The 11,652-nt window shown below is 45.0% G+C and overlaps 1 protein-coding gene across 1 annotated transcript; it reads left to right on the forward strand.

The window, feature by feature from the left end:
• The first annotated feature begins 3,975 nt into the window (after nucleotides 1-3,975).
• LOC119318880 (neurofilament medium polypeptide-like) lies at nucleotides 3,976-7,512 on the forward strand. The gene is made up of 5 exons (XM_037593445.1): nucleotides 3,976-4,021; nucleotides 4,235-5,650; nucleotides 5,744-6,461; nucleotides 6,670-6,822; nucleotides 6,901-7,512. The coding sequence occupies exons 1-2, from the start codon at nucleotides 3,976-3,978 to the stop codon at nucleotides 5,521-5,523; spliced, it is 1,335 nt and encodes a 444-aa protein (XP_037449342.1). The 3' UTR covers nucleotides 5,524-5,650; nucleotides 5,744-6,461; nucleotides 6,670-6,822; nucleotides 6,901-7,512.
• Nucleotides 7,513-11,652: the final 4,140 nt, after the last annotated feature.

Here is an 11,652-nt window from a genome sequence, read left to right on the forward strand (position 1 = left end):
CGCGGAAGTCGTGGCTGGAGTAGAAACCGACGAGGTTGCTCAAGCAAGGCGGTAGCCCTTTGTGCCGTTTGTCGATGTAGCCGAGAGTGTGGGTGGTGGAGCCATGGTCGAGGTAGCCGTGCGAAGAATGCTGTGGTCGATGTCTAGTCGGGGTGGCCGGTGTCGAGGAAGTCACTGTGGAGCCGCGGGCACAAGGGGGCGCCGAGTTAGCATGGGCGCAGTGGTGTCAAAGTAGTGGTGTGCCGGTAAGAAGATGTTGTTGACGACGCGTCTCGGCAGGTTTGCCAAGCCCGGGGACACATCGTGGAAGAAGGCACGCACCGGTGTTGCCAGCAGCGGGCATGCGTAGACGGACGAAGACGAAGTTGACGGAGTGCCGCACTAGGCTTGCCAGGCCCTGGGACACGTCGTGGACGAAGGCACGCGGCGGTGTTGCCAGCACCGGGCACGCGGAGACTGGGACCTGCGCGAGCTGTACGCCATGTCGAAGAAGTCGGAGAGGTCAGCAGAGAAGAACTCGACGACGATTGTGGCGTCCATCGGCGCGGGACCGATGTCACCAACGGTGGTCGGAGTAGACGAAGTGGTTGGGGTAGATGACAGCGACGCTAGCGACGGGCTGGTGCTGGACGAAGACGAAGGGAGGTGGGCGGGCGGCGGCGTCAGCCACGGGGGTACCAGCGGCGGCGGCCTAAGAAGAGCGGCGGCGGCGGTGGCGGCTAAGAGAACCCAATAGCGTGACGAAGACCGGCGCGGACGATGATGTTCCCGCGCCAAGGGAGGCGGCGCGGTGCATACCACGAGAAGTCGACGCGCAGCGACGGCGGTGGACCGTGGGCCGCGGCGCTACGGCCCGAAGGGGCGATGCAGCGGCGGCGGGCAGGTCAGGGCGACGGCGGAAGACCTCGGGGCGGTCGTAGGGATCGTGAGCCGCGGCGCTCCAGCCTGAAGGGGCGGTGCAGCGGCGGAGCGCGGGTCGGTGCAACCGCGGGGACGGCCTCGGGACGGCGGCGTGGACCGCGTGCCATGCTCGCTACGGCCTGACGGGGCAACACAGCGGCGGAGCGCGGGTCGGTGCAACCGCGGGGACGGCCTCGGGACGGCGTCGTGGACCACGTGCCATGCTCGCTACGGCCTGACGGGGCAACACAGCGGCGGCGCGAGGGTCGGTGCAGCCACGGGGACGGCCTAGAGCGGACGGCCCCGGGACGGCGGTGGACCACGGGCCGGTGCACTATGGCCTGAAGGGGTGACGCAACGGTGACGCGAGTCGGTGCAGCCGGGAGAAGAACCACGGGGCAGCGGCGTTGCGGCCTGATGGGGCGACGCAGCGGCAGTCCGTTGCTCGATCGGTTGAGGGGCGCACTAAACTCGGGACAGTCTTTATGGGGCCTGCGGAGGCGCGGGCAACCGACGGGCCAGGCCGGTCGCACGACGTGGATGAGGCGGATCGCGGCGGCGGGCGGGTGATCAATCCGATCGCGCGCGAGGTCGGAGATGCCGCTCGATGAAGACGGGGTGGCGACGGAGTCCGAGATAAAGCTGGCGACAATGAACGGCGTGGGACGACATCATATTCCTTTTTGTTAGTATGCCCACTCGCTCATTCACCTTGTGGTTCTTTTTTGTGTGTGTGCGCTTTCATGAGGCGGCTTCAAAGCACAAAGATCCTGTTTTTTTTCATCTGCCTGGCGGTTTTCATTTTCATCATCTGTGGTTCCTTCTGACGGGCACTCCTCAGTTGGAGTCTTGGCATAAGCAAGACAACCAAACTAGGAAATACTTACAACTGTAGAAACAAAACATGTGTGGCACGACAGCATCATCATCATCATTATTATAAACCCAGGTAGAATCTGTCATCGGTGTCTAGGTTTCGCGCTACATTACAGTATTTAGTACTTCCTCCGATCCCAAACAAGTATCATTTTGAATTACAACTACGACACTTATTTTGAATCGGAGTAACAGTAATCTAACGAGTTCTTAAGGCCAGGCATGAAGTAAAAGAGCTTACTATTAAAGACTTCGTCTGGGGAGGAGGCCCTTCATCTGGTACTTATGTCGGTTAGGTGACAATATGATACTTTAATGCAGGCATGTGACTATATGTACCAAAATTAGCGAGCAAAAGTTAAGATGCACGAGGCTTGACGCCTATCGTATTGTCCACTGGCCTCAGGGAGAATATCAAGTGCTCCGGTAGCACCTCATCTTAGGTGCTCCGGTAGCATCTCGGCTATTGGATCGTGATCCAACGGGCAACATTCCTGAAATGACGGTTGGATTCACATCCCGTGAATGTTGCCCGTTGTGCGGTCTTCCTCTGGCACATCTCGTTCCAGCGTAAAAATCTCTAGCCAATAAGACTCGCTCGATGCTCACCTATGTACGTACAAGTTCAAACTTAAAAAAACAATGCACGTATAAGTATTATCTATTTTTTAACATGATACAATCGAAGTCATTCACATACATGGGCATACACTACCACTATGAATGCATGCACGCACCCTACCCCTACTAGAAGAACGACAGTGCGTTGCAACGGGGCCACATTAACTTTAAGAGTTCAATATTTATATTCTCATGTATATCAAGTGACATTGGTGACCTTTTTTACTATCAAATCCTCACACACACACACTCTCTTCCTCCCTCTTCCTCACTCTCTCTCCCCCTCTCCCTCTGTAACACACACACACACATATCCATCTTATTGGGTACGGGACCATAATCCATCTATTTCGCACACACACGCTAGTGCATAACAATATGGATTATGTGTATTATATTTGCCACCACAACTGAGGGAATTAATTTCATATAAATCGGCCAGCCACAGCTTCAAGAATACGCGGAGGAGGTGGCCCGGGTCGGCGTCGGCGCCGTCCGGCGCGGGCCACGGGCCCGCTTCCAAGTGCATCTGCGCGCCGGCCACCCACGTCGGGTCCTTCAAGTGACGCTTTCACCGCACCAACTTCCAGGGCCAGGGAAGTCGCCCTTCTTCGCCCCCTTCACCGGCCACGGCCAACGCGGTGCCGCGGCACCCGGCCTCGCCGTCCTCGTCCTCCAGCACCATCGTGACCCAGTGATGTAGCCCAAGCATCGGCCTCGAGAATCAAGAACGCTCGACAACGGAGAGGGAAGGGAAGATCATATACATGTCATAAAAAATGGAGTTTATTTACTGCTCCCTCGATGTATTGTTTCCTTTGTTTGGAGATTGATTGCCATCCGTGAGTTAAGGTAAGGTTAATGTGATTGAGAATATTTGTTTTTAAATTAATGTGATTGAGTGATTTAAGGTAAGGTTAATTAATTTAGATTTGATCTTTAGCTATTGTTCATGATTAATTCTACATTACTAAATAACTTGCGCCAGTATGGAAAGTTTTAATATGTTTAGATTTCTTTCGTTGTGTGAGAGGGTGACGCGAAAATAAACCGATGAAGGAGGGGAGGGGATGGAAAAAAATCTACGAAAACAGCGAAGGTGGGAGAAGGTATCAAAAAAAGAGAAAATTACACCTACAGTAACTGAACTTGTCTCTAGGGTTCAGTTTGGTCATTGTATTCACGAAACCTAAAGTTACGGTCACTTGACTCGCTGAATAGGGTCAGCGTACGGTAACTCGTATCATTTTGGCTCGTATTTTGCACATGTGGACGTATTTGACCCAAAAAACTGTTTGACCCGCCAACTGTACAGGACACGTCCATTTCATAAAGAAGTGAGCGACCACTTTCCTCGAAAAAAAAGCGAGCGACCACGGCACAGTTTTGCATATTTCCCCCTGCCCATTCGGGACGCTCGGCTTCTCCCCAGCATTCATATCGCCGTCTCCAAGGCTAAGGAAAGAAAGGGGAGGTGATCGTGGGAGGTGATCGGCTAGGGTTTCGTCACCGCCGACGAAGCCATATGCCGACGGAGCGACGGCGGCCCGCGGGTTCGCCGACGAAGCGAGTTGAACCATGGTGCCTCGTCGCCGCGCGGAGGGAGACCCACCCCCTGTCTACGGTAAGCATCTCTGAAACTCTGAAACCCCCTGTAACCCATCCCCCTCCCCCACCCTTCTGTTTGAAAGTCGTTAATCTCACGATTTAGATCATGCGCACTTGTATTTCCTTTTAGATAGTTGATATTACTGCTAGTGTTTGTTCTAGGGCTTTTGTTCTGCTAGCGATTTTTGCTTGTTAACCTAGTCATTAATATTGTTCTGTTCATGTGCAGAAACAATCGACTATGCATCAAATTTCAGTCTTTGCATCAATTTTGATGGTTATTTCCTTGGAGTTGGTAAAAATCGTGCATATGTGAATGGAAAAAGCATATGGTATGATTATGTTGAGGGGGATGCACTCACGGTGGATAAGTTGGAAGATTTAGTAGAACAATTGGGATATGAAGTTCAGGGAAGACTACACATGTATTACTGTATGCCTGGGAAACCAATGAACGAAGGAGGCCTTGTGAAGATAACTTGCAATGACAATTGTTTGAACATGAGGGCACATGTGACATTTGGACACAAGTACCCGCAGATGTATCTTGATCATGATGAGAGTTTCAAGCAATTTGACTGGGATGATGTTGTCCAGTTTCCTGTAACAGATCTGCCCACTGTTGTGAGTCCTATGAAACCAATGCAGACCATCAAGGAGAAAGCACTGGACAAGCACAAACAGCAGATGAAGAAGGAACCATTGGAGAAGCATATTAAGGAGGAAACATTTGAAAAAAGGCAATGTCAGTTTGTAACTCATGACAACTTTGGATATGAAGCAGAGCAAGCAATGGAAGAAACACTTGCACAACAAGAAGTAGAGCAAACAAATGCAGATGAGCAGCAAGCTGCAGAGGATTTTGCAAAGGAGGAGCAAGAACCAGTAGTACAAGAAGAGGAGTTTGCAGAGGAGGAGCAAACTGAAGAGGATGTTCCTGAGGAGGTCTCTGATTTTGCAGATGAGTTTGAAGAGGAAAATGGTGGAGAACTTTCTGATGTTGAAGGTAATGGCAGTGAAGAGGGGTCTGAGTTTGCTGATGATATTGCAGATAGTGACTATGATGTGAGTGATTTAGATGATGATCTCAAAGAGGACACAGTTGAAGAGCCTGTAGATGTAAACATTAGAGCAAAGGCTGATCCTATACAAGATTCAGATGAAGAGGAACTGCAGCTACCAGATTCTGATGATGAAGCAGGTGCAAAATATAAATTCAAAGGATTTACAAAAGAAGATTTGCATGATCCACAGTTTAGGATTGGGCAAGTCTTCCAGTCTCCTGAGTTGTTTAGGGAAGCAGTAAGAGCTTACAGTTGCAAAAACAGATTTGACAATAAAATGCCAGTCAATGACAGGAAAAGAATTTCTGCCAAGTGTCAAGCTCACTGCCCATGGAACATATGGTGCAGCTACGACAGCAGAACTAATTGCATGGTCATCAAGAGGTATAACAGTGAGCACAAATGTTCCAAGAAATGGAAGGTTAAAGCATTTACCTCCAAATTTCTTGCATAGGAATATTTGGAGTACTTCAGGGCAGATCAAGGCATGAATTTGAGAAATTTTGGCAGGTTAGAGCTTTCCAAACTGATTTGCCCAAATGTGACATTTTGTTAAACAACAACTGTGAGGTTTTCAATAAGTAAGTCTAGTACTATCTCTTGTACATATAATTCAGTAACATGTCTGGTATATGTGGTATATTCATAAACTTGTTATTGTGATGTACTTGCAGGTATATCTTAGAGGCTAGGGACTTGCCAATTATTAGCATGATTGACAAAATCAAGTCACAACTATCAAGTAGGCATTACAGCAAACAACAAGAGGTTAAGAAGTGGGATGGACCAATCTGTCCAAAGATCAAGAAAAGGCTTCTGAAGCACATAGAATGGTCTAGCAATTGTTACCCTACTAATGCTGGTGAAGGAATTTTCCTAGTTACTTCACATGGGAGAGACTACATTGTGGAGTTGCAAATGAAGGCATGCACATGCAGAAGATGGCAATTGACTGGTATTCCCTGTCCCCATTCCATATCCTGCTATAGAGATGAACTAATTGATCCAGAGGAAATGGTGCACAAGTGCTATGCTCTTTGCAATTTCTCCAAGGCATATGCTCGTATTATCATGCCTTGCAAAGACAAGAGAGAGTGGCAGAAAATGGGTGGCTATCTAATTAAGCCCCCTTTATATGAGAATAAACGTGGGAGGAAAGCCAAGAATAGGAGAATGCAGCCAGAAGAGGTGATTGCAAGGCAAGGAGGGAAGAAGATCACAAGACATGGTACCATTATTCATTGTAGCCATTGTAACAATCATGGACATAACAAAAAAGGATGCTCTGCTTTCAAGCAAGGCCTACCTGCAGCAAAACATATGCAAAAGCAAATGAGGAAGAGGTCAAGAACAACATTTGAAGAGGAAGACCCTCAACCTACAATGTCACGGGTAACCTCGATACATTCGTTTGAGCAACAAGTATTTCAATACTCGATACATCCATTATAGTGACTACTATTTTTCAGTGCTCGATACATTCATTTGGGTGATAAATATTTCAATGCTTGACATATCCATTATAGTGACTACTATTTTTCAGTGCTCGATACATCCATTTGAGTGACAAATATTTTGGACTTCTATTATTTTTGAACAGCAAAATGAGGCCACAACAGAACAACAAGCCCCTGGACCATCAATGACCCAAGTAAGTGAGGAGCCTGTTGTCACACAGGTCACACAGGAACATGACATGCCTCTTATTGGAGTTCTTCATCCACATTCAATGATGGAAATCATGAGAAATGAGGTATGTTCAATGAATTTACATCTTTATGTGCAGGTTATAACCAGTTGGTGTACCTAATTTGTAAGAAAATTACTGCAGCCTCCTAAACAAAATAAAAGGAAGATGCCAGGACCATTGCCTGAAAGTTCTTTCCTCAACGAAGCTAGAGCAGCAATGCCATCTGCAGGAACCAGCACTGCAACAAGACTAGGTAGTCTTACAACTAGAGTTGAAGTAATGAGGGAGGCCAAGCAGCATGCCAATGAAATTTTGCATGAACAGAGGTGTGCTGAAATCCTGAAACAAAGAGAAGCAGCTGCTTTGCAAAAAGCAGGTGAAGCCCTTGCCAAGAAAGAAGCACAAAAGGCTAAAAAAAGCACTTGAAAAAGAAGCACTCAAGGCAGAGGCAAGGAAAAAGAGAGAGGCAGAAGCTGAAGCAAAGAAGGCTGCAGCTACAGCTAAGAAAGAGGCACTACATGAAGCAAAGAAGAGGGCTTTAGAAGAGAAGAAAGCAGCAGCTGAAGCAAAGAAGAAAGCTTTAGAAGAGAAGAAAGCGGCCGCTGCAGCAAAGAAGCCCAGAAAAGTTAATATGTTTGATGAATTCAGGTCATGAATGACCATTTCATGTAATGGATTAAGTATTTTGCAATTTGTTCACTTGGGAACTTGTTTCTGGATGTTAAACTGTGAACCTTACTTTCAACTTTCAGTTCAGTACTCTTTTGAACCATTTGTGTGTTATGAAGCTCTGTTCATGTTCAGCTTTTGTCAACTCTGTTCATTTGTGTGCTCTGAAGCTCTGTTCATTTTCATGTTCAGTTTTGGTCAGTGTTCAAATGTTACAGGAAGCTCTGAATTTTCTGAATTTTAGGAAGTTCTGTACTGAAAATGTGTGAGCGCTGCTATTAAGTTCAGTTTTTGTCAGTGTTGAACTATGAAATCCAAACTGTAAATGATATGAATTATGTGGTGCAAATGGTGCTATTTAAGTTCAATTTTGTAGCTCTATATTTAAAGTGTTCATGTCCTCAAATATATACTGTAATAGATGTGAATTTGGGTCAAATATGCGCTGTGGTCGCAAAAACTGCGCTGTAGTCACTCGCTTCTTTATGAAATGGACGACGTGCCTTGTACAGGTGGTGAGTCAAACCGTTTTTGGGTCAAATATGTCCACGTGTGCAAAATACAAACCGAAATGGTACAAATTACCGTACGCTGACCCGGTTCAGCGAGTCTAGTGACTGTAACTTTAGGTTTCGTGAATACAGTGACCAAACTGAACCCTAGAGACAAGTTCAGTTACTGTAGGTGTAATTTTCTCCAAAAAAACCATGAAAAATGAAACGAAAAAAAAATCTGGAAGCGAGACTACCAACTGCTCCATTAGAAATAGAGATGAGCATCTTTGAGAGACGGGCGTGGTGAGCAATCTTCAAAAATCATTAAAAAAATACGCACCCACAAATTAACACATGTTGGCACCATGAAAACAATTAACGTGTATACTATCATTTTATTCGATCTGATGGGCCTCATATTTCTCTTTCGAACAATGGTTGACCCTTAAATGGGCGGGGCCACATAACAAGAGTGTAAATTGGGTTCACAAAAGTTGTACAGGTGGGTAGATATATACAACGACATGATTTCACTGTCATGCTTTATATTTTTGTCCTCGTAAAGAAAAAAAACGAGCCCCCCAATTTGGTGAGACACGTGATGTCATGTCAGCACAACAAGACACATCTATATCTATATCTATATCTATATCTGTATTAATATAAAAAGACCCAAAGGGGCAGATCCAATTAATCTGGGTCATCAAATCATGTCAATCCAACGATTTAGACTACTTCAAAGTCAAGCGCTCAACACGTTTAGCTTGCAGTTAATTTCATGCCAAATATAGTGCTAATCACATAATAACACACAAATAATATCCTACATAATATCCGCATACACTTAATATACTCCCAAATTAACGTGCATTGCACGTACACATTGACTAGTAAGAGTAAAGATTTGAAGGTGCAATGACGATAGGATTTAATAAAAGTAGTACACCATTTTTTTTAAAACAAATGTACGTGCACAACCAGATCATGTATACAAGGCAATAAATATTGGATAGTTAATTACAATTCGGAAATATGCAAATATAGACATAGTATAGGAGATATAAATCCGACATTCCCAACCCGCATACGTAGTTTCTCACCAAGATTCCGAAATTTGTCTTAAAAAGGGAAAAAGATCATCTTAATTACTTGATTTATGCTTTTAATGAGGGTTCATAATATGGGAACATACTGAATAATTCCAACTTTATTGCTTGATGTTTGCTCTTGTACCAATCTCCTATATATAAACGATCCAGTCATATGTTGATTGGTAGCAAAATATTTCTCATCGACAACCAAGTGATCGATCGAGTGCCTGCCCAGCAGCCCTAGTGTTGTCACGGGTGTGGTATGGACAAGTACATGATTCGCATCCTTGCACTAGCAGCCCTAGTGTCTCTACACCTCGTATGCTCCGCTACTGTTGCTCAATGTAAGGCCTTTAAAATCTTTTTTGTTTCTTGTCTAATCCGTTGCGTCATTTATTTCTACCACTCTAAAATAGTTGCATAACGACGATTGTTCATTTGTTATTGCTCCATGACATACAGGCCGACTCATGGCTGACGCAGACAGCGAGAAGATCAAGCTGCCAAACGGGCTATGCGTTGAAGTAGGTCACGCCGACTGCAAAATCAGTGGGCTTTGCTTCCGTTGTTTGGTAATAGAGAACGGCTTCTACGCCACTATGCGCGAGTGCAAGAGAGAGTGTAAAAAACCCTCGTCTATACAAGACATGCTGGTGGCGCCCTAACCGCGTCCCCTCCTCCTCCTTTACCTGCTCCTTGATTTACCGTCCTAGCTAGTCAACAAATTGGCTTATGTACTTACAAGATTGTCCCAAGAAATAATGCCTGACGTGCGGATATATAGTTGTTGCTGAGTGTTTTGGTTTGGCAAATTGCAATTGAACTTTTACTACCATTTGAAAGCACTTATTGCTTGGATTGGTTTGGTTTGGTTTGGCTGGTGGACTTGTACGTTTGTGGGTTGGGTTGGGTTTGGTTCGGATTACAAACTATTCCCGGGTTTAGGCGCATCTCCCTTGTCAATCATTTGGTACGTGTCAACGAGCACCTACCGGATAACGAAACCCTCATGGCACACCGACATCAGCAATGACACCTCATTGGTTATCGGTGCGCAAAGTTGACTGCATTTCTTATATTTTTTTTAATGTTTCACCCAACATATATAGGTTAAGTGAGATCCTACAGACAGAAGCGTCGTACCATACGTGGATAGGTACATGTTAAGATTGTCGTACATATTGTGCAGATAAGGCTCTAGAAGGTTTAGGGTTGAGCGGCAGGGTCACGGTGGAGTTGGGGGAGTGCGGGCGAGAGGCAGTCGTGACCTTCACGGCCGAAGTGGCCATCGGCAGTGGTCGGGTGGAGGTACGGTCACGGCACGGGAATGTTCCATGCAGCGGTTGAGGCTGTGTGTGCGAGGCGTTTCGTTTTACGGCAGCCGCCCAAGTGTTGCAATTGCAACACTTGGTTCTGTATTTTACAACTGCCCTAAATTTTTGTAAAAAAAAGTTGCAACAAGGGCTGTTGTCGGAGCACTGTTTTTGCCTCCAAATGCCCTAAGAAACGAGTATGCCCTATTTTAGGAGACCTCCTATCTGCCGCATTCTGTGGCAGATTGAGGAGCTTTGCACAGGCACCAAACTAATGGGCCGGCCCAGGTTGCCACTCCGGTCAGCAAAAATGATGCGCAGGGCCGGGTTCGAACTCGCGTGGCATGACACCTTGTTTCGCGAACCAAGCGACTAGAGCTGACAACCATTTATGAACAATAAGAAGCCCAAACATTTAAGTAGTTGGACTCGCGTGAGAGAGGATTTTTGGAACCCGGGAACATGATCATATGGATGTATATTACACATGTGTAAAGTTTGGTGATGAAATAAGTAAATATGCGACCTAGACAAAAAATGAAAAAATGATGATTTCCAAATAGTGAATAATGCATGTACTGTTCATCTTTCCAAATAGTTAACTTATTTCAGCATCAAAATTTACACATGTGTAATATACATTCATATAAACATGTTGATTTGTTTTCAGAATTTTTTGAAACTTCAAAGTAGCATTTTGGCACAATTCAAGAAATAGGGCTCCAAGGCATCCGGGTTCCAAAGTGAGTTTTTGGACTCGCATGAAATTCCTAAGAAAGATAAAAGAGATAAACTCACGAGGATTCGAACTAGGCACCTCCTTGTAGTAAGCAGTGGTATGCAATCAGTGGAATACATAATTTTGGTGTCTAAAAATTGCAGCATGGCTTATAAGAACTGTGAACGACAACATATCTAAATATGATTTGTAATTTTGAATGTGTCTTTATTTAGGAATTCAAATATTTATTGAAACAAAACATTTTTAAATTATGAACAAATTTTACAAGCTGGAAAATTATTTGAAAACACAAACAAATTATGGAAAAGTCAAATATTTTTCAATTTTGAAAAAAATTTAGAAAAAGGGGAGATTTTTGAACAAATTCCAAAACGTTAACCTTTTTCACAACAGGAATATTTTTCAAAAAAATGGAACATTTATTGAAACTTTGAACAACAATTTGAAAAGTGGACAATATTTGCATATGTGTACAATTTTCGAAACTTTGAACAACTTACGAAAAGGCGCTCTTTTTTGAATTTCATGAGCATTTGACGATTTTTTGAACAAAATTTGGAAAACCAGGTACATTTCTGTACTTC

Source organism: Triticum dicoccoides, chromosome 6A (genome assembly GCF_002162155.2).
Source record: "Triticum dicoccoides isolate Atlit2015 ecotype Zavitan chromosome 6A, WEW_v2.0, whole genome shotgun sequence".
NCBI classification, from domain to species: domain Eukaryota; kingdom Viridiplantae; phylum Streptophyta; class Magnoliopsida; order Poales; family Poaceae; genus Triticum; species Triticum dicoccoides.

What these genes read in the sequence shown, in the direction of transcription:
- LOC119318880 (XM_037593445.1), top strand. Translation starts at nt 3,976, where the DNA reads ATGGTGCCTCGTCGCCGCGCGGAGGGAGACCCACCCCCTGTCTACG. An exon ending in AGACCCACCCCCTGTCTACG is followed by an intron (nt 4,022 to 4,234) that starts GTAAGCATCTCT and finishes GTTCATGTGCAG; the next exon opens with AAACAATCGACTATGCATCA.